Source organism: Ceratotherium simum, chromosome 18 (assembly GCF_057802395.1).
Source record: "Ceratotherium simum simum isolate JZ-2026a chromosome 18, ASM5780239v1, whole genome shotgun sequence".
Taxonomy (NCBI): domain Eukaryota; kingdom Metazoa; phylum Chordata; class Mammalia; order Perissodactyla; family Rhinocerotidae; genus Ceratotherium; species Ceratotherium simum.
In genome coordinates this window covers 57,213,517-57,235,191 of record NC_141917.1, presented here as the reverse complement: position 1 = coordinate 57,235,191, position 21,675 = coordinate 57,213,517, and the positions used below count along the sequence as shown (strand labels likewise).

Genomic DNA, 21,675 nt, shown 5'->3' with positions numbered 1-21,675 from the left:
TAGGAGTTTTCTGGGGATAGCAGAGGAAGAAAATTTCCAAAACAATTCTAGCCTGGGAGTCAGAAAGAGTCATTCAACAAATACTCCCTGAGGCTCCCTCTACGTCCTGCCAGTCACTGAAGTCTTTCTGGGCCCACCTCAGATCACAGACCATCTCCTCTCGGGCGTTCCTGGTGTTCCTGACTCTGAGTCAGCCACTTCCCCTACCCCCCACCTCTTGAATGGTCTGAATTTCAAGTCTGCCCCTCAGTCCCCTTGGTGACAGAGACTCCAAGCTCCCCCCTCGCCACTGCCCAGCTTGCCCCTTGCCCCTGGCTGAAGCCCCCCTCTCCCGCTGTCCAGAGTGAGAATCTGTGTCCTAATCTCTGGTTCAGAACCTTCAGTCACCTGAACCTGCCTGAATTTAGGGGACAGCTGGCACCTCCAGGTAAATGAGAAAACAATGCCACTTCTTCCAGAACCTTGGTGTCCCTGTGCCAGGAAACCATCACCATAAACATACAACTCTCAACGCCTGGGATTTGCACGTGGCCTCTGTAGAGACACCAAACCCTTGTGCAGTGCACAACTGGGACAACCGTACCCAGAGGCCCTCAGGCTCATCTAAGGGCAGAGTTTGTTTTTCCTTTTTAATATAGCCTCCAAAAATTAATTTCAGTGTCCTGAGAGCACTCTGTCCTCTCCCCCCACACTGCACTGGGACATTCTCCATGAGGTAGCTAGAGGGAGCTTTTGAAACCTGAAATCCTCCACAGCTTTAAAATGTCCTGGGGTCCCCATGCCTCTTAGGGTAACATTGGAACTCCTTACGGCAGTGTAGGAGGTCCTGTCTGGTCGGATACCTCTGCAGGTCTCCCCAGTCTCACTGGCCCCTCGCTAGCTCAGCTCCAGCCACATCGACCTTCTTGCCGTGCTTCAAGTCTGCCCACCTCCTGGCCTTTGCACCTGCTGTTCCCCCTGCCTGGAGCTCTTTTCTCTTCAATGGGTGGTTCCTTCTCATTTTTCACCTCCTCAGAAAGCCCTCCCTCACCTTTCCCATCTGATGCAGCCCTCACCACTCCAGGAGCCCAGCTACTCATCTCATCCCTCTGTTTTAATTTCTCCCTAGCATAGCACGATCCTGTATTTAGCGGTCTGGCAGGAAAATCCATGGCACACGTGCGATGGTCCAACGTGGAAAAGCAGATCCTGGGCAAAGACAAGCCATGCCAAACTTTCCCAAAGGTTCTGCCTGCGTGCACTAAAATGGGGAAGCTGGGCGCTGGCCAAATTGCCTGCAGCGTGCTGAGGAAGAGCTCCAGGCAGGTGGAGGCCCCGCCTGGAGGCAGCCTGGGGCCTGGAAGTCTGAACGAACCAATGAGATCTTGGAGACTAAGCTCCAAGCATATTACGTGTGTGCACACACCCACACCCACACATCCTTAGAATTTCTGGTCTCTCTCTTTCTGTTCTTTCCTGCCTGCAGAATTCTGGGAGAGGAAGAAGGGGTTGGGGGAGCCTGGGTCCAGAGAATCCCAAATCCTCTCTTTTTTGGCGTGAGGTCAACAGTTCTTAGGGTATCTCCCCGGGGTCCCTCCCGGGGGGAAAGGGCTGGGGGCAGGAGTTTTGCGTGGCAGCCAGAGGTGGGAGGGGGCAGTGGGGGCCTTGGCCCAGGACCCCCATCCCTTATAAGGATTGGGGAGGTCCCCTGGAGGGAGGTTAGCAGCAATGGGGAGCTGTGTCTGGTCATCCAGTCGCAGCCCACCCCTCTATGTGGCACACAAGCCCATAGGCCAAAGGGAGTGGGGACAGGCCGTGGCGCTGGAACCCTCCCCTGAGTCTCAAGCAGCTCTGTGGGCCTCAGTTTTGCCCTCTGTCAAATGGGTGGGTTGAATTCTATGATATGAGGACTGGGTATGTGGGCGGAAAACGGGAGGCAAACCCCCATAGAGAAGGGGGCAGCGCCGGGTGCCCAAGAGCCGTCCCCTCGGCCCCCAGGGTTTGGGCGCCCGAAGGCGCATGTGCTTTTAAAATCTCATCCTCCCCCCTTTCCTCGTTTATTTTTTGCACAAACATCAAAAGGGGCTCTGGTCCACCCAAGGCCCTCCAACCAGCATCCCAGTCACTCCAGACTCCAGGCCACCCCAGGGGGTGCCCCAGGAAGCCCAGCCCCTGACCCATGGCCCGCTCCTCGAGAGAGCTGAGAGTTCCATACTTGGCAATTGGTCTTGGGCCCCAGGGGTTGGGGACCCGTCTTATGGCTTTTCCAGGGGACAGGAGGCGGGGCCTCCCGGTACCAAAGCCCTGGGACCTGGCCTCCTCCATATGGGGCGGGGTTCCCTCCCATCCCAGCTCCAAGGGCCCCCTAGGCGGTGCGGGCGTGGCCTCAAGTAGGGGATGTGGCTTCTTCCTTCCTCGCGTCCTAGGGCGTGGCCTCCCGAGGGGCGGGGCGTCGTCCGTTCACAATTCCCCGGAGGGAATGGGGCTAAGTCAAGGGCGCAGGCGCAGCCCGCCCTCGGCACAGAGCTCGGATGCTCCACATCCGGGAGGTGCCAGCACGCAGGCGCTGCCCCGCCCGCGCGCCCCACGCAGGCGCAGTGCTGCCCGCCCGCGCGCCCCGCGCTAGGGCGCAGGCGCAGCACCGCCCTCCTCGGCGGAGCGCGTGTCGGACTTGAGCTTGACGAACTCTTTGGCCACCTCGTCATTGCTGCGCTGCGACAGGATACGCAGCACCGTGAGGCCGGTGTCGTCCATGTGGATGCGGCGGCCGAGCGGCAGCCAGCAGGCGGCGCTCCCGCGCTGGGCCAGCTCGCGCAGCTGCAGTACGGCCAGCCCCACCGTGCGGTCCTCGCGCGCGAAGCAGTAGTCCTTGACGCACACCTGCAGCTCGTAGCACTCGGGGCCCGCGTCGGCGCTCAGCGTGCTGCGGGAGGGCGGGGCGTGAGGGCAGGCCCCGCCCACAGGCCAGCCCCGCCCCGGCCGGCGACTCCGCCTCCACAGGGGCCACGACCACACTGGGTGATCCTCCCGTTGGCATAACCTCCCACTACAGGTGGGGCCCCGCCCCTGCTCCAGGTGACCCGCCCCACAACCCTGCGCTGGGCCACACCCACACCAGCTGATATCCCACCTCCACCCCAAGTAATGTCCCTGCCATGTCTTTCCTCTCTCCCACCCAACGATGCCCCCACCAGCCTATGCCCAGCCCCCCGCCAAACCACATCCCCACCCCAAGTAACTCTCCCCCCAGGTCCCCCTGGCTAGGCCATGCTCCCACTCTGAGATACCTGAGCCCACGCCCTTGGCTGGCTGGGCTGCTGCCCCCACCACCCTGGCCCAGATATCCCTCCCAGAAGCACCCTGACCAGGCTCCCACCTGAGCCCCAGTTCTCCCTTGGACGCAGTCTCTCCCCCATGCCCCCTAGCCTACCCCTCGTACCCCCAAGATGCCCTCTGTACACAACCCTGCCCTGACCCCCCCTTTCACCATGCCTCCCCCTCCCCCTATGCTTGGACCCCAGTGACACTGGGTTCCTGCACCCAGGTGACCTGCCTTGACGCTGGCTGATCAAAAGCGCCCTGTTTTGGGGCCACATCCACATGGCTCCCTTGCATCCCCCTCCCAGGCTGCACTCCTGCCCACCCCAGGAGACAGCTGCCCCCACCAGGCCCTGCTACAGCTCCCAAGCATGTGTCAGCAGACCTGCCACTCCAGTGTCCTCTGCCCAAGAGCCCTCTCCTGACACGACTGGCCCCGTTCTTGTCCCTCAAGGACTCACACCTCCCCCCAGCTCTGATGCCCTCTTACAGAGCCCTCTGCACTTCTGTCCCCCAAGAATATCCCCCAGCGAGGTATATGCTACTGCCCCAGTCAGCTTCACACCTGATCCCAAGATCTGCCCACCCCCGCCCACCCCGAGGAACCCCTCTGTACACCCTGATCAGACTTATTTATGCCCCGCCAGGTTGCCTGCCCTTCTAGACCACTAATGCCCCTGACCAGGCTCACTCCTGCTCACCAGGAAGCCCCATCTGGATGTGATCCCACCCCCACCCCCATGCTCTGGACTAAGCCACACCCCACTCTGTCCCTCAGAGCAGACTCCACCAGATGACCTGCCCCACGGCCCTGACAAGGCTCGCCCCGCCTCCAGGAGTCCCTGTGCCACGCCCCTCAGCCCCTCACCCGCAAGCCTCCTGCCCCAGCATGAGCACCTTGACCAGACCAGAGTCTCCAGCCCCTTCTGCCCAGACTCGCCCTTCACGAGCCCTCATCATGACGTTACATCACATTCGCCGCCTCCCCTGGGACCTGCCTGTCCCTCGAGGCGGTCACCTCCACCCCCGTGGCCCCCACTGACATCGCTGCTGCACTAAGGTGCGCCCTTCCCAGGGCGGCCCCCCATTCCCACACCCAGGTGCCACTGGTCCACCAGACATTGCTTCTGCCTTGTGGCAGAGCTCCAGCCAGCAGACGCCACCCGTGCTCCCCAACACCCCGACTTACAACTGGAAGCTCTCGTTGTACTTGGGGGCCCAGCTGTTGTTCTTGGATTTGGTCGCAAACTTGCGTTTCTTGTCACTGAGCTGGGGCCCAATGATGTTGACCTCGATGAATGGCCGGAAAATGCCGGAAGTCTGCCACTTGAGGTCATTGGCAGCCACCACTGTTGGGGGAAGTGGAGGGTAGGCTAGTAGAGGTAGAAGGTCAGGCTTCCCCCGTATGTGTTTGTGGTTTTCAAAGCATGTCTGAAAGACTACAGTTCCCAGCATGCTCCTGTAGCTGTGTGGCCATGTGACTAAGTTCCAGCCAATGAGATGTGAGAGGAAGCGATGGGTACAACCTCCCAGCTGTGACTTAAAAGGCAGGGAAAGTGCCCTAAACTACCTCCTTCCCCTGGCTGCAGGCTGGAATGCTGGTGGGGGCTGAGTTCTTTGGGACCCTATAGAGGCGGAAAACACATTAGGGATGAAATTGCAACAAAAGATGGCAGGATCTAGGATCCCCAACACTGTGAGGCCTCCATATCAGCTCTGGCCTGACTGCGCTTAGAGTTACCTTAGAGAAAAATTCATTCTATCTTGTTTAAGCCACTATCTTCGGCCTTGGCTAAAACAGCCCAACCTGTATTCTAATTAACAAAATAAAAGCCAACAAAGGACAGCAGAGCAGAGAGATGGAGAAAGGGGGATTGAGTCCTATAACACTGTTTGCACCCCTAGGTCCAGCCATGCCTGAAGGTGGTATACTTCTGGAATTTTCAGTTTTATGGAAAAAAAATTTTTTTAATGAAAAAAGTTTGTCTTGCTTTAGCGGGTTTGAGTTTGCTTTCTCTCTTAGAACCTAGTGCATCCTGATGAGGCACTCCCCCTCCCAGCTCAGGCTGCTCACCTTTCACTGTGACCTTGTGTTCCCCAGTTCCTGGATGAGTGAAGAGCTCAACGTGGACGGAGACCTCACCCACAGGGTCTTCCACACCTGAGCCTGGGCAGGGCAGGGGAGGATGCTTGGTGTGAGTTTCATTCTTTCCCACCCACCAGAAGGGACCTGGACCCCTCCCACCCACCATGTGCTGGTGGCACCAGGTCATCAGTCCTGACAGGGTGGCACTGAGGCAGGGCTGAGATGGTAGGTGCTTTTGGTTGAGGCCAAGAATCTGGGCTCTGGCCTTTCACTGCCCTGGTGTGTGATCTTGGGCAGATCTCTTAACTTCTCTGAGCCTAATGCATCTGCCCCCTGTTTTTATCATTCCACTGATTGCCATGTTGTCAAAACTCGGTCTTCATCTTACACACCATCTTGGCAGCATCTGACACCCTGGCTTCCTGTGCCTCAGTTTCTCTTCTTGATTGAAACAATGCCACACTCTCCAGGTTCTCATCCTGCACACTAACCGCTCCTCACCCTCTTTTTGTTGCTTCCTTCTCCTCTGTCGATCCTCAAACTGTTGGGGCAGCCCACGCTGCACCCTTGACCCTCTTCTTTCTCTCCACTCCCTCCCCAAGTACTGGACCCTGGAGAATCCTGCTGCTCTACCTTCAAAGTGCATCCAGAATTGGACCCCCTCTCTGCCCTCCATCCTGGCCCCGCCCCATCACTGGCCACCGGGACTACGGCAGTGGCCTCCTCCGGGTCTCCCTGCCTCCTCCTCCCAGCTTCTCTCAATGCACCAGCCAGAGAAACCCCAGGAAGTCAGACTGCATCCCCGCTCTGCTCACGGCCCGCCCAGCGCTCCCATCTCCCTCTGAAACCGTCAGTCCTGTTTGTGACCTGCAGGCTCACTCCTGAGGCGGCCTCACCATCACTTCTCCTGCCTCTTCTCCATCCACTCTCACCCTTGAGGACTCTGCTCCAGTCACACACTTGATAACCTGACCCAGAGTCCTCGCTTCTCTGGAAGTGACAGCTTCTAGGGACATCTTTTATCTTCCCTGCCCCCACACCACTCATCTTTCAATAGACAATCTCCAGTTTCCAGAGAGAAATGCCCCCAACCCTCACCTCAGGCCTAGTGGCTCTGCCCACACTTCAGGTATGGCTAAATGAACCACGGCTGCCCAATCAGAGCGTTTTCTGCCCTTGGTTGCTGTGAGTGGCTCAAAGATGGTCATGTGACTTGAGCTGGGCCAATAGGAGTTGGCCCTGGGACTTTGGCTGTAACTGTTAGGAAAGAGTGTCTCTCTGGCACTAAGCTGGCAAGGCTGTCTCTGCCCAATGAGGGAAGAGCCCACCCCGCAGAGGTCTCAACAGAGACCAATGGCATTGCTGGAGACCCTGGATCCAGCTTTTCCTGATGCCAACACAACCCTTAATCTTTCAAGTTCCAGAGCCAACAAATTCCCTTGTCTGCTTGGGTCAGGGTGACGTGCCCTTCTGTTTCTGGCCACCACAAGTGCCCTGATTGTGTGGTTCTGATGGGGATCATTGGAGGGGCAGCTTAAGAGCTTCTGTCCCTGTTCCTCCCTCTGTGACTCTGGGAAGGGCATCCTGTGGGGTCTGGAGACCTGTGACCACCAGCACCCCCACCAGGCCCCTTCCCCAGCCCTCAGGAAGCTCCCCACACCTGGAGCACCCCATGCATGGGAGGAGGCACAGGGGGAAAGTCGGGCGTGGGGGAGGGAAGGAGAACGGGTCAGTCCAGGATTGATACAGTGCTGGATGGGAAGTGACTGAGGCTCCTGGGGCAGAGGGGCCTGGAGACCTCCATCACCCCAGTACGGGGCAGAGGGGCCTGGAGACCTCCATCACCCCAGTACTGGGGCGCGCACACCCCCTCTTCGCTGCCCACCCCAGGCCACCTTTCTTGTTATCTCGGCCCCCCCACTCCCCAACCAGTCACATGCTCAGCCTCACCACCCCCCAGGCTGATGCTTCACAGCAAGCTCAATCCGGGCCAGAGTGAGGGTGCCGGGGGAGTGCGGGTGGGGGTGAGGGGTCAGACCATGGCCAAAGCTAGTAAGAAGGGGGAGGGGGGAAGTGCTGGGCGCCCCCATCCCGTGGTTTGCTGGCTCCAAGGGGAAGGGTCTTTCCCGGCCTCTGTGCTTGCCCCCTCCCCACCCCGCCTTCCCCAAATCCCGGGTCCCCTGCAGGGGACGATTCCTGGGGCAAGCGGCTTAATCTCCTTCGAGACTCAGCCTCCTCACCTATGGAATGATGGACCACCTTGTGGGGCAACTGGAAGGAATCTTTGCCAGAATCCTCAAGAAATGCTTGGCACAAGGTCTGGCTCAGAGTTAGAGCGTGAAAAATGCTGGTTTTCTACGCTGGGAAAAGTGGCATCAAGAATAATAATAGTAGCCACAATAATAACTAAATAGCTGCGAGAGATTACACGTCGGGAACTGCTCTAAATGTAATTCATCTAATCCTAAAAATAATTCTATGAATTAGGGTTCTTGACTGTTCCCATTTCACAGATGAGAAAACCGAGGCTCAGGGAGGCGGGCGCTTGCCGGAGGCCCCCAGGGCGGAGCAGCGGAGCTGGGGTCTGAGCCCACTCTCGACGGCGCAGGCGCCTGTCCGGGACCCGGGACCCGGGACCTGTCTTAAGAGATGCCCCTCGGGAGACACGGATTCCTGCTGAGTCGCTCTCCTCCTTCCCCGTGTGGAACCAGCAAGCCGTCCTTCCCCCTCGTCCGCCTAGGTCCCCGCAACCGGTCGGGCCTGGGCGGGGCCCCGCAGGCGGGGAGGCGGAAGGACGGCCTTTTACTAGCCGGGCGGGGAGGGGCGCAGGCACCGGGCACCGGGCGCGGGCGGGCGGCGGCGGAGGCACGTACCCTTCTCAGGATAAATGTCTTCACTAAGGGTAAACCTAGTCCCTTTTCCACCATGGACTAATCACCGGGGGAGGTGGAGAAGGGAGGCAGGGAGGGTGGAGGGAGAGACGAGCGAGCGAGAGGCGAGGATGGAAGGCGAGTGTGCGTGGCGGGGAGCAGGGGGGCGCGGAGAGGGGCGGCGAGTGAGAGGGAGGAGAAACAAGAGAGAGACAAACGTCAGCTGCAGGCGGACGGACAGACGGCCTCCCGCTCCGGGGGACACGAAGGACACTAAAAACGGCAGCGTGGACTGGGCACGAAGCTGAGCGCGGAGGCCCGACGCCCAGGGCGGGTCCTCGGCCCTGGGCTGACTAGCGGGGACGGGCCGCTGGTGGCCCCGGGGCTTGGCTCCCCTCACCCCTGCCCCTCCACTGCCGGAACTAAGTCTGGGTCGGCGGCCAAACTTCTCTCCCCCGTCTGCACTCTTAGGGCCAGTTTTGAAAAGTGGGGTCCCCAGAGAGCGGAACTAGGACCCTGGAGTCCTGCCCCCCAGCTCCAGCTGCTGTGTGAGCTCAAAGAGGGACAGGAGACAGGCAAGAGAAGAAAGAGAGAGAGACTTTGAGCAAGGGGAACTCCCTCTCCGTCCAACGCCCCCCCCGCCCCCCCGCCTCGAGGTCGGGGTCCCTCCCATCCCTGGGGCTGTCAATCATTCCTTGGCCCCAGACGTTTCAAAGGTCCCTACCCCAGGGGCCTTCAACCTGTCCTCCAGAGGCCCCTCCTCTGGAGCTGCCAATCATTCTTTGGTCCTCGCAGTCAAAGAGGTCCCGCCCCAGAGCTTTCAATCACCACCTGGCCCCATGCCGTCGTAGATTTTCCCAGGAGATGACAATCACCTCCTGGCCCGATGACGCCAGAGGCCCCGCCCCCATCAACTGTCGATCACTCATTGGCCCCGTGAAATCATGGAGCTCCCATGCGCTCTGGAGCTGTCAATTCGCCCCTGCCCGTGAAGTCACCCGGGAGGTGAGCCCATGGCCGCAGTCCCGGCGCAGGGCGGGGCGGGGCTGCCCCTGTGGGCGGGGGTGTGCGGCGCGCTCACCGGCCGCCCTTACCCTGGGCCGCCTGCGTCTGCACGAAGGTCTTGATGAGCAGGTCGGTGGCCTGGGTGTAGAGGGACAAGGCGTAGCGCAGGGACTGCAGGTCTGGGCTCTTCTCCAGGAAGGTCTTCTTGAGGCCCACGCCGCCCGCGTGGAAGTATTGCTGTGGGGGCAGGGTGGGGAGAGGAGGAGCTGGAGGAACCCCTGCCTGCTCTTTGGGCTACGTCGCCCCTCCTCTCCCCCGCTGCCCTCCGCGGTGGTTCGCCCGATGACCGGGGCTCTTCAAAACACTCAAGTCAGCTACTGCTACTCCCCACCCATGCCTCGAGCCCCTCCCTAGGCCCTTTGTGGCTCCCACCCTGCAACCTCCCAACTGTCTTCCCTAGAACATTCCTGTCACAGGGCCTCTGCATGCACTAAGTTCACTGATAGGAAGGCCCTCCCTCTCCTTCTGACATGGCTGGCTCCTCGTCCTCCTCTGCAAGCTCCCTGTGACCACCCCTGCTTACTATGATGCCAACCCTATTTCACTGTAATTCTCCATCTCAGCAAAACATTCCCTTCAGGGTAGCTGTCATGCTTTTCGCTTCACGGAGATCACAGCCCCTTTCGTGCCTCCTTGTTCTTGCATGGGCTGGGCCCTGCCTAGAATGCTCTGTCTGCTTTGCCTTGTGAACTCCTATGCATTCCTCAAAACCCACCTCCCACACGCCTTTTTCCAGGAAGCCCTTGCTGCTCCGTCCCTGGGCTCCCCCAGCTTCCATCCTTCCCTCTACCCCATCCTAACCCGACAGGGCTGTGCATGTCTGTATCCAGCTGTCCCCCCAAGACTGGGGCTCCTCAGGGCCCTGCCATCAGCCAGCCTGGCACTGGCACAGAAGGGCCATCAGGGAGTGTTTATAAATTGAATGAATGAAGGTGGGTTGGAGCCTAGGTCCATGTCCCACTAGCCACCCCTCTGCCTGCCCCACTTGGGATGGGGTAGGGGTGGGGCCTCTCACCTTGATGGTGTCTAGGGCCAGCTCAACGACTGCACACTGCTTCGGGGTCAAGCTCTTAGCTTCTTCTCGTACCATGTGGTCCTGGATGGATAGAGAGAGGGGGCCAGGTGGGCAGCGCAGGCCCTGCCTTGGGGATCTGCTTATCTGTAGGTCTCATCCCTGTAAAACTCTGAGGAGCTGGAGAGCAGGTCTGTCTTTTCATCATTGTGTCCCTGGCGCCCAGCATGTGACTGGCACACAACAGGTGCTCAATAAATATTTGTGGAATAAACGATTTGTACCCTTGATCAAGCTGTATCTGAAGCTGGACCATGCACATCTTTCCAACACACTGGAGCAAATAAATTGTGCTTAAGCCAGTCTGAGTAGGGTTTCTGTCCCTTGAGCTCACAAGACACGTCACCATTCTGGGACCTCTCCCCCGGGAGCCTCTCCACCTCAATCTCCTGCCCACCCCCAGGCTTCACCTTGAGTTTAGACAGCTGACCCAGCTCCTTGGCTGCATTGAAGATCATCTGGGTTCCCTGCAGGTAACAACAGACAGACCTGGGATGAGGGTGGGGGTCCTCCAGCCCAGTCCCCAAGCCCCTGTGACAACCCAGCCCTGGATGCCTTCTTGGTTCTCGTCCAAAGGCTCTGGGCAGGACAATGGTTGTGTCTGGGGACAGAGGTCTGAAGCCCCCCAGGAAGTGCTGGGGAGGAGGTGGTGACCTTATCCCCGGAAATCCCAGTGCCATGGGGACGCTACCCCCCTCCCACCTTCACTACGACTCCAGGTTTGTGGGACAGAGAAGAGAAACAGACAGAGAGCAGCTGTGAGAGGCGGTGGGTGGGGGAGCCCCGGGTGGTCGGCATGGGTGGGCTAGCCAGCTCCAAGTCAGGGAGTCTTGAGAAAACGCTGAGATGGGCTTGGGTGACACCCCCCAACCCCCACGGGCCCACTCCCTCTGTGGGAGGATTTCCCCAGTAATCTGGGGGCTGTTAGTCTGACCTTTTAAAGGAAGAATCGCCCCCCACCACACACCTCAGTACCCATCCCCTGCTCCTCCCCAGACAGACACCAGCAAGGTGGCATTCTAGTTATGGCCCCATCAAGCCAGGTGGGCCTGGGTTCAAATCTCAGCTCTGCTGTGTGGCCCCGGGCAAGTCACTTAACCTCTCTGAGCCTCAGTTTTGCCATCTAGATGTGGGAAATCATATCTACTTTGTGGTTTAGCAGGGACTAAATGTGTCTTTATTCAGTGTTCACTGCTTATCACTTGGTCTCAAGGTCACGGGCAGTGCTGCTGGGAGACGGGGGCTAGACTGGAAGCCACATGTCCTGCCCCCTCCATCACTGTGCTGGGTGACCTGAGGCACTTCCCCGGCCCTTTCTGGGCCTCAGGTTCCTCCCCTACCTAACAGAGGCAGCAACACTAGCCTGGGGGCTGGGGTGGGGCTGAGTATCAGCGAGGTCACGAGTCCCGCATTACCGCATTATCAGGCCTGGGGTGGTGTGGGGATCCTGGGCAGGGAGGGGGCCGTTTACGGGGGGAGGTTTGGAATCATGCTAACTGTCTACCAGCTGTCACTACTCTTTGTATTCCTTCTCTGTGCTTCCACGAGGCACAGTTACTCAGGAGTCAGCTGTCTGGGCCTCAGTTTCCCCTGCCACACCCTCCTCCCCACCTGCCTCCCCCCACCCTCCAGCCCTCACAAGCAAGCTAGACAGACAAGGAAGAAGAGACCGACAGACGCGTTCACAGTACGCCCCCCGATGGCATGGACCACAGAGGTGGACAGAGGCACGGGTGGGGTGGGGTGGGGTGGGGAGCCGGACAGACAGTGAGAGGCCAGTCTTACATCTGAGTGGCTTGGCAATTTCACCCTGCCCTGTGGAGAGAATCAGGTGGAGGTCAGAGTTCGGGAGGCTGCTGGGAGGATACTCAGTGGGACTTCCTTGCCCCCTCAAAGCACAGTCCCACTCCCCAGCACGTGAGCCCCCTCCCAAGTCCTGGGTCTAATGCTGGGCCCCCTCCCCAGCTAGGCAACTTCCCTTGTCCTCCAGGGGGCTTGGGGCCAGACTCCGGACTACCAGGAGGCCAGAACCAGTCTATGACCGGGGGACAGGTGCCCAATCCCACAGCCAGCCTGCCCCAGGATGGGGCACCTTGGGGAGGGGGAGAGAGGAGGGAGGGCTCGGGGTCTCTCCTCCCCAGCTCCCAAGACCTTATCCCCCAGGTCTAATGCTGAAAGAACTGTCCTAACAGGTGTCACAAGTTCGCTCAGCACAGAGACGCACACCAGGCACATCCGTGCATGTGCAGAGAGTTTATGTGTGCACACACCTGCATCCACATACACACACATGCAGAAGAACTCACACATTAAAACACACATGTGCACTCCAAAACGTCTACACGCGTGTGCACACACACAACCCCGCACACTCGCCCCTCCATGGATGCACACACGTGTACGGCGCCTGGCACACTGAGTGTGCCCCCTGAAGGGCTGAGTGAGGGAGCAGGGAAGCCCTACAACCCCCGCTCGTGAAGCAGAGACCCTACTTGTGTGCACTCGCCTGCACGAGTGCACAGCAAGGGCAACTGCTCACGTGTTGCCATAGCACCCATCTCCTTGCAATAAACACCCATTAGAACAAAAAAAATCTACAAACAAAACAACACATCTCAGTCCAAGGCAGCGGTCCAGTGTCTGGGCCCTTCTCAAAGCCACAGAATTTCAGCTGAGCCCAGGGATAGGGTAAACCCTTTGGATATTGTGAGAGGGTGGCAGCCACTTGCACACACATTTGCTCACACATGCACACACACGCCAAGCCATGTCCCTGGGGAATCACCTTGTTTCTGACTTCTGGTTTTGTGGGACTTGGTTAGACCACGCACCTCCTACCCGTGAGCCCCAGCTGACCTTCCTGCCCATGCCCATGGACACACACATGCACACATGCCCAGACACCAGAGCTCAGGATCTCAGCACAGACCAGGCCCTCATTACCTTTTCTAATCCCTTGCCATGTTTTCTCAAGAGGGTGCCCTGCAGAGACAATGTTACAGGGTGATCAACCTGGCAAGCCACGTGGGTGGGCACCCGGGGCGATCACGCATGAATTCACGGGGACAGGAGGAAAGGGTGCCTGCACTGCACAGGGGCTGGTGACGGGGCTGCATGGGGGAATGTGTGTGCTTAATGACTGACTCTTAAAAGGTGCGAGAGAGTCAGTGAGACGGGAAAGAGAGAGAAGGAGAAATAGAAATACAGGTCCAGAGAGAAAGGAGAGAAGTCACTGCCAAAATATAACTCATTTACATTTATTGTATATATGAGGCTCTTGGTTCTCGGGTCAATAGGAAAGCAAAGGAGCTCCACATTCAGACAGACCTGAATTTGAATCCTGACTCTGGCATATATTTACTATGTTGTCTTGAGCAAATGACTCCTCCTCTCTGAGCCTCAGCTTTCCTCATCTGCAAAATGGGAATAATAATATCCACCTCATTCAAAGGGTGGTCATGAATGTGAGCTGAAATAGCAGCTAAGAGAAGGTGTGGCATACAGGGAATCATCAATAAATGTGAAAAATGTGAATTCCCTTAGCTTCCTGTCCACAAATGCATTATCTGTGGTTAGGTATGCTGCCACTAGGTGTTTACAGCCAAAGACCCAGACTTCAGCCACCAATAAGTAAGATAAGCACTTGTAAACTTTTGACAAAGTGAAATCTTGTAACAGCTTGTCTTGCCCACAAAGGGGGACTCTGAAGTGGTTTTAGTGATCTCTGCCCTCGTATGTCTACATACTATCGCCACCAACAACAACCATAACGTTAGCTCCAACTTACTGCCTCAGCTAGTCACTGAGATGAGCATGTGAACGCATCTTTCCACTTGCTTCTCACAACCCTCAGTGAGTTGCTACAATTAACCCCTTTTTCCAGACAAGGAAATGGAGATTGGGAGGTGAAGCGACTTACCAAGGTCACAGAGCAGAGAGTGGCTGGGCTGGGATTTGACCCCAAGTCTGCCCGACACCAAAGTCAATGCCATCTCCCACGTGGGTGCCTGGGTGTGTGTCTGGCATTCGTGTGTGTGCATGTGCAGCAGGAGGGGTAGATAAGGCCCAGGGGGGCGGTGACGGACAGAGCCTGGGGCCTTGGGGGCCTGCACTGAGCAGCTGAGTAGGGACCCCGGCCGTGACCGCCTGTGTTTTGCAGGGGCTGCTAACAGTTCAGAGCCCAAAGGGGAGTTTAGAGGGGCTGTGTTGACTTTGAACCTCCTTCCGGCTCCAGGAAGAGACCCAGCTATCCTGGCGGCGTCTGAGCATGGGAGGACAGGTGAATCCCAACTAAAGGACAAGGGCAGGTAGGAAGGCGCTGGGCCAGGGATTTGGGAGCGGGAGGCGCCCCCTCCGTACTTATAACGGGGCCGGGTGAGTGGGCGTAGCCTCCCTCCCTCCAGGCCCCGCCCCCTCCCTATGCCCCGCCCCAGACAGACACAGGCACATCTAGGCGGGAGGTGGGACAGCGGGTGGGGGCCGGTGGGTGAGGAGGGGCGCTGGGTAGGGGGTGCAGCCACGCGGTGGGCCGAGTCCAGACACAGAGCGGACGGACAGACAGACGACAGACGGGCCTCTACTTACGATCATCTGTCAGCCGTGAGGGGGCGGGGCGGTGGGGGAGGGGGGAATAAGTCACCATGAGTCTCCCGGGAAGGCCTGGGAGGGGGCAGAGCCGGCACCGAGGGGCAGACCCTGTGCTCCAGCCCAGCCTGGAGGTGCCCTGAGCCGCCCACCACCATCGTTGCCTCTTGGCGGCCCCGGGACCACAGTCCCCAAGCCTCTCCCATCCACCCAGGATCGCCCTCCCACTCTGTGCTGTGCTGTCAACCCCTGTGCCATCACTGTCTTCAGGCCCCCAACGCCTCCTGGGAGGGACCCACCCTCAGCCACACCCTCTGCAGATGTCACCCGTCCCTCCACTCCCACCTGGCAGCCTGATCCCTGGGCATCACTGTCTCTGTTCTGGTTCCCAGAAGGGTCCCAGAGGCACGGTCCTGGTCTCTGTATGACTGCTGACCTCTGCTTGACCTCTCTGACCTTGGATGCTCTCTGTGACCTCTGGCTGACCTCCAGGAGCCCTCTGGTCTATCAGTCTTTGATCTTTGAAGTCTGTGGTGTTTCCCCTCCTTGTCTCTTGATTGACCCCCCCCAAGCCCTCTGATGAACCCGCTGACCCCTATGACCTCTGTGACCCATGGGTGGCCTTGATCCCCAAGCTGACCTCTTGTTTTCTGGGTGACCTATGACCTGTGAATGACCTCTTGACCTACATGTGACCTTTATGTCCCTTGGATGTCACCTGACTCTACTTGGCCTCTTTGACCTTTGAATAACTGACTCCTGAATGACCTCTTTGACCCTTTGATGACTTTTGACCCATGTGTGACCTCTCTGATCTTTGAATGGCCCCACTGATCTCTAGCGGCTTCTATGACCCTCGGATGGCCCTTGTGCCTGGATGACCAGAGCCCCAGTGCCTTTGGCACCAAGTTTTCTGGGCTCCCGCAGGGGAGGTGGCCCAGGTGTTCCCTCTGGCCCCCTGTGGGCCTCACCGTCTGATCAGTGAGGGGCGGCAGGACAATGGTCTTCTCCATGGTGTTCATGACCAGCTTCCATAACTCCTTCAGCACCCGCTTCAGCACCGTCTTCTCGCAGATTTTGGCAAAGAGAGTCAGGCTGCGGGCGAGGGGCAGGTCTGAGACAGGGCCCAGCTGACCCTAACCCGCAGAGCCCTTCCTCTCAACACACGGGCGAGGTGGGAAGGCATTCCATGGACACACAAGAGGGCACAGAGGCTGTGCAGGAACCTCTGGATGGTCTGACGGGGCTGTGATGCAGGAGGCATGTGGAGAAGAGTGAATGGTGGCTGGACATGTCAGCAGGGGCCAGACTGGAAGGGGCCTCAACGTCCAGGAGGAGGGCCTGGGCCTTAGCATGAGGGCAGTGGGGAGCCATGGAGTGTTCAAGAGAGAGACACAGGGGCTAGCCCGCATTCTGCTTCAGCCGCCCGGGGTTCACCAGTTCGGATCCTAGGCACGGACCTATGCACCGCTCATTAGGCCATGCTGAGGCAGCATCCCACAAAGAAGAGCTAGAAACACCTACAACTAGGATACACAACTATGCACTGGGGCTTCGGGGAAAATAATCTAAAAAAAGAGAGAGACAACAGCCAGGCGTCCTTTCGAAAGAATGGACTAGGGGGATAAACTGGAATAGGAAGGCTGGAGACCAGGGACTATGAGGGGGCTGGGGCCGTGCTCAGGAAGGAGGGGAAGGGAATGGTAGGAAGACGGCAGACGTGAGAGGGAAAACAACAAAGAACTCATGGTTGGATGTATGGGGGTTGAAGGAGAGAGGGCAATCCACCATGATCCATCCAGCACCTGACCCACCCAATCACCAAACTTTCTTTAATGCTCCATCCATCTCTTTTTCCTTCCTTCCTCCCTCTCTCTCTCCCTGCTCTCTTTCCTTCCATCATCCCATTCAAGCATCCACCATTCATCCTCTCTCCCTTCCTTTCTTTTTCTTTCCTTCTTTCCTTCCATCATCCCATTCATTCATCAATCTTCCTATCTCCCTTCTTCCCTGCCTTCCATCCATCCTCACATCTATACTTTCAGCCATTTATCCTTATTTCCTTCCTTCCTTCCATCCATCCCTCCATCCAGTTATTCATCCATCCAAATACTTACCCAACTGTCTACCCATCTGTCCATCCATCCTTTTATCCACCTACCTTCCTAAGCATTTATCTTTTCATCTACTCATCTATCTACCTGCCCACCCCTCGTGTCATCTATCCATCCAACCACCATCCATTCATCCATATATGTATTTACTCACCAATCCTGCCAATCATTTGCCCACCCATCTTTCCATCCCTTCATGCCTCCACCCACCCATGCATCCAAACCCTTCCACTACCAACCAGCAAACGCGCCCCAAGTGTCCTCTCCAGGCCAGACCCTGGGTCTCTGAGGCCCCAGCCCCGCCCCCCGGCTGGCCCAGTCCACCCGGCCTGGCTCACTTGCTGTCCAGCAGGTCCATGATGGGCTGCAGCACATTGTCGGCATCCTGGGCCACGCTGCTGCAGGCACTGGCTGGCACGTTGCCCGTGCCCTTCACCTGGCTAAGGATGTCGCCCATCTGCTTGACACATTCCTCGATGTGCGGCTGGAAGCTGGGGATGCGGAGGGGAGAAGCTCGGGCCAGAGTCTCCGGGCCTCTGAGGAAGGACTGGATGAGGCCACAAATGCTGATCTGTGGACCTTGACCTTTTCTCACCAGCATCAGGGAGCCACGGAACACAACTGAGCAAGGGTGGGGTGTAACGGCAGCATCGGCCCCCAGGCTAACACATTTACCTGTGTTGTTCGTTTCATTGCACAGTCCTACTCGGGTACTATTGTTATCAGCATCCCCACTTTACAGATGAATAAACTAAGGCTCAGAGAGGTTAAACGACTCACCCAAGGCCACACAGCTAGTAAGCGGTGAAGCCAAGATTGAACTCAGCTTCGTCTAACTCCTAGCCTGTGGTTTTTGCGATTACATCTGCTGAATCTCTGGATGCCTCAGGTGCAGAGGTCCGGGGGCTGCCCCCTCCCTTCTGCTCCCAGCCCTGGAGGTGCCCCCACCTGGTAGCAAAGACTCGGCTGAGCTCATCCAAGACGTTGTTGAGCTTCACCTGGAGCTCCTTCAAGATGTCACTGGCCTCGGCATCCAGCTGAGGAGGGAGAAGGGACATCAGGTCAGGTTTACAGGGCATCCACATGGCATTTTCCCATCCAACCCAGGGAAAGGGACACCAAGGGGCTAGAGAGGAAACTGAGGCACAGATGGTGAAGCTGCTTGCTTGGGTTAAGGGAGTGGCTGAGCTGGAATTCTTTGGTAGGAGCTCTGGGGCCTGCAGGGACATGGGGATGGTGGTAACCCCACCTGGGCCCCCCCTTACCTCCTTCCCTCCCATGGCTTCGAACATCTTCTCTAGCTGAACTCGCAGCTGCTGAGTGTTGTTCATGAGGATGCAGGGCTGGGGATGGGAACAGAGCAGGGAGTCAGGGCTCAGGACCCCTCCCCAGAGCCTCCCCCACTCAACGCCAGGGACCCTGGGACTGTTTCAGGGTCTGGGTCTGGAGGAAGCTGAGGTCCCATAGGGTCCTCTGAGAATGGAAGACAGTATTTGGGATCAGATTCCTAGGAGTGTTGGAGAGGGGGGTCTCTGGGGACCATCCAGATTTCCCACCTGGGTGGGCAGGCCTGGTAGGTGCAGGAGAGGGGTTGGGTCTCTGGGAGTAGCAGGAAGGGGACTTCTTGTCACACACCTTTATTCTCCTACATTCTCCTTTTATTCTCAAAGCCTTGCACACTTACATACACACACCCTGAAGTCCTCATTCACAACAATAGACAATGGCACACTGAAGGCATGTCCCCTCATGTCCAGATCCCCTCAGACACACACAGTCAGACACACGGACACACATAGTTGGACACACTCACAGACACAGGTATCAGAGCCCAGGGAAAGATGGAGCCCTGGGGGTGCAGAATGGGGCTGGGAGGGGACAGGATAGGGGCCCCCGCAGGTCACCACTTTCTCCTTCTCCTTGGAGCAGTAGGAGGCGAAGTCCTTGGAGATGATGTCTGCATACTGGAGGAGCACGTTACTGATGGTCTGGGGAGGACGCAGAGGGTGGGTGAGAGGAGGGGCTGGGGCGGGACGGGCCCCCAGTCACCAGGTCCCATCAAGAGCCACTAGTGAGATTAGGGATGAACCCGAACTCCTATTAGCACCTGAGATGGACCCCTGGGCTGGGTGAATTCTCTACCCAGGATGACCATCACGACCAAGGGGAGATGCTACCAGACAAAGATGATTATTTTACATAGACCCAGCTCTTTTTCAGAGCAACCAACCATTACATCAGCCCAGTCCCAACCACAAGTATGACTCGATCCCAAATGGAATCTCAATTCCTACTTGCAATCCTCAACCTCAACTCAGTCTAAAGCCAAGCCAACTGAACCTCAACCCCGGTCAATGGTCCCAACCTCCAAACTCACTCCAACGCCCACTCAAATTCTACATAAATCCCAACACTCCAACCTCGACACCAAATACAATTCCAATCTGAATAGTAACCCTAAAACCAACTTCAACTCCATCCCCAACCCCATCCCCATCCCCATTTGGACCCCAGCTCCAAATTCAACTCCAACTTTAATCCCAACCCTGACCTCAACCCCAATCCTGACCTTGACCCCAATCCCAAACTCAACTCTAACCCCAACCTTGACCCTTTCCCACCCCCATCCCCCGCCTGGACCCATCCCTGACCCCCACCCACACTCCTGCACCTTGGCAAACCGCCTCATGTAGTGCCCCACAATCTGGGGGTCGGGGCACTCGAGTTTCTTGATGATCTCAAAGCTCTGGTTGAGCTGGGAGAAGACATCCACCACAGAGCAGGAGAACAGGGCGTGTTCTGAGGTCTGCTGGAACTGCAGAGGAAGGAGGCCGGGGGGAGGAGAGGGGTCAGAGCCAGACAGTGCCCAGAGCCCAACCCTCCTGCTGTCCATGGGGAGAGCCAGAGACCAAGTGCCCCGGGGTGAGATGGATAGTGTGCGAGGCTGACTTAGAGCCAAGACTTATGGGTGGACGCAGAGGCCATGGGGCGGGTGGAGGGTCAGACTTGATGAACTCGCACTCATTTGTTGAATGAACAAAAGACTTTCAACACTGTGAACAAGACAAAGATGGTGGCCACCTTTCAGACTGGCCTCAACCCTAGGGCACTTTTTGCCCGCAAATCGGATCCCAGTGAACCCCGGAGGAAGTAAGGCCCCTACGGGCAGACCGCTCACCCCGTCCTTCTTGTCCCGCTCCAGGGCCCCGTGCAGGAAATCCCGGGACACCTCCTCGTTCTCGTCCAGCCACTGGATGACGAAGGGCTCAAACCACCTGGAAGGAGAGCCCGAGTGGAGTCCCGCCACCTCTTGTCCTCGACTCCCTGCTCCACTTGGTTCTGACCAGGTGCTGGATGGTGCTGGGGCTGGTCCTGCTCTGCCCTGAACTCACCCTGTGGCCTTGAGCGGCCACCTCTCTGCTCCCCTCCCCACCAGGCCTCAGTTACTTTGTCCCTGAAACGGACCAAGTGACCACTGTGAGAGCACAGCCCACACTTGGGAAATCCTGGTTCAGATAAACTGCCCAGGCAAGTGGACTGACCCTCTGGGGTTCTGTTCCTGTATGACAGAGGAGCAGCTCTCCCACAGCGCTGCCATGAGCGTGGGTGACACAGCACACAGGAGGTCCTCGGTGCTTGATGGCCACCTCCCCCTCTTCAACACAGCCCATGAGTCAGACAGCCCCATCACTTATTGGATGTCACCTGGGGCATGTACCCCTCCATTTCCTCATCCACAGAGTGGGAATTACAATGCTCCCGTCTCATAGAATTGTCAAAGGATTAAATGAGAAAAGGCAGGTGGGGCTGCTCCGCGCGGTTCCTGACACTCATGATTATTAATTGTCTGGGCTGGTAGAGGAACCCTCAGTCCAATGGCTGAGAATGGAGAACACTGAGTGTGAGCCCCACCCGTGTCCCTGAGGCCCAGGGAACCCTGAGTAGGTCAGCCCTCCTCTCTGAATCTCAGTCCAGTGGTCAGCACTATGGTTTCGGTTTGGGCCGGGGCAGGGGACTCACGCGGGGTACTCGGGCACGCGGTCCTTGAAGGCAGGGAGCTCCGCCACATACTCGTTGTAGAGCCACTTGACCTTGAAGTGGAGGTTCATGTAGTCGGCGCTCTTGCACAGACGATGCTTGTCATGCTCTGGGGGGAGCGGGGGGGCGGCTCAGCCAGGAGGGTCTGCCACCCTCTGTCTCAGCAGTGCCTGCTCTGGCCATCACTGGTGTTGGACCTCAGGCATGAGGGTCCAGGGCACTCACAGCCTTGGAGGGAACACTGAGCACAGCTACTCACCGTAGGCAGGCTGGGAGACACGGAGGTAGGGAGACTCACCTTCCATGGCATACTTCATGTCCTGGGCAAACAGGTTCCACATCACTTCAGCACTGATTTTACCCACGTTCAGCTCCTGGGGAAACCTGGCAAAGGTCATAGAAGCACGAAACCTTGGCAGATGGAAGCCAGACAGCTCAGGCTGCTTTGGCCTTCCCAGCCCAGAGGGTAGTGTGGGACAGGCAAGGGATCTGGATTCAAGCTCCCTCATCACCACTGAATTGCTGAGTGACTACACTGAGGCCCTGCTT

General features: G+C 57.8%; 1 protein-coding gene across 2 annotated transcripts in view; it reads right to left on the bottom strand.

The window, feature by feature from the left end:
* Positions 1–327: 327 nt before the first annotated feature.
* Positions 328–21,675, bottom strand: part of UNC13A (unc-13 homolog A) — a 52,550-nt gene continuing 31,202 nt past the window's right edge. The window contains exons 26-43 of one of the 2 annotated variants that reach the window (XM_004422973.3): positions 21,425–21,510; positions 21,109–21,235; positions 20,267–20,363; positions 19,760–19,903; positions 18,993–19,076; positions 18,354–18,431; positions 18,037–18,125; positions 17,427–17,579; positions 15,946–16,069; positions 14,975–14,980; positions 13,334–13,372; positions 12,176–12,205; positions 10,801–10,857; positions 10,334–10,414; positions 9,348–9,495; positions 5,372–5,464; positions 4,487–4,646; positions 328–2,902 (exon numbers count right to left, since the gene is read on the bottom strand). In XM_004422973.3, the coding sequence (XP_004423030.2) occupies positions 2,602–2,902; positions 4,487–4,646; positions 5,372–5,464; positions 9,348–9,495; positions 10,334–10,414; positions 10,801–10,857; positions 12,176–12,205; positions 13,334–13,372; positions 14,975–14,980; positions 15,946–16,069; positions 17,427–17,579; positions 18,037–18,125; positions 18,354–18,431; positions 18,993–19,076; positions 19,760–19,903; positions 20,267–20,363; positions 21,109–21,235; positions 21,425–21,510 (1,897 nt within the window). In that variant the 3' untranslated portion in view covers positions 328–2,601. The remainder of the gene's footprint in view (positions 2,903–4,486; positions 4,647–5,371; positions 5,465–9,347; positions 9,496–10,333; positions 10,415–10,800; positions 10,858–12,175; positions 12,206–13,333; positions 13,373–14,974; positions 14,981–15,945; positions 16,070–17,426; positions 17,580–18,036; positions 18,126–18,353; positions 18,432–18,992; positions 19,077–19,759; positions 19,904–20,266; positions 20,364–21,108; positions 21,236–21,424; positions 21,511–21,675) is intronic. The other variant, XM_087443577.1, reaches the window with a different exon arrangement.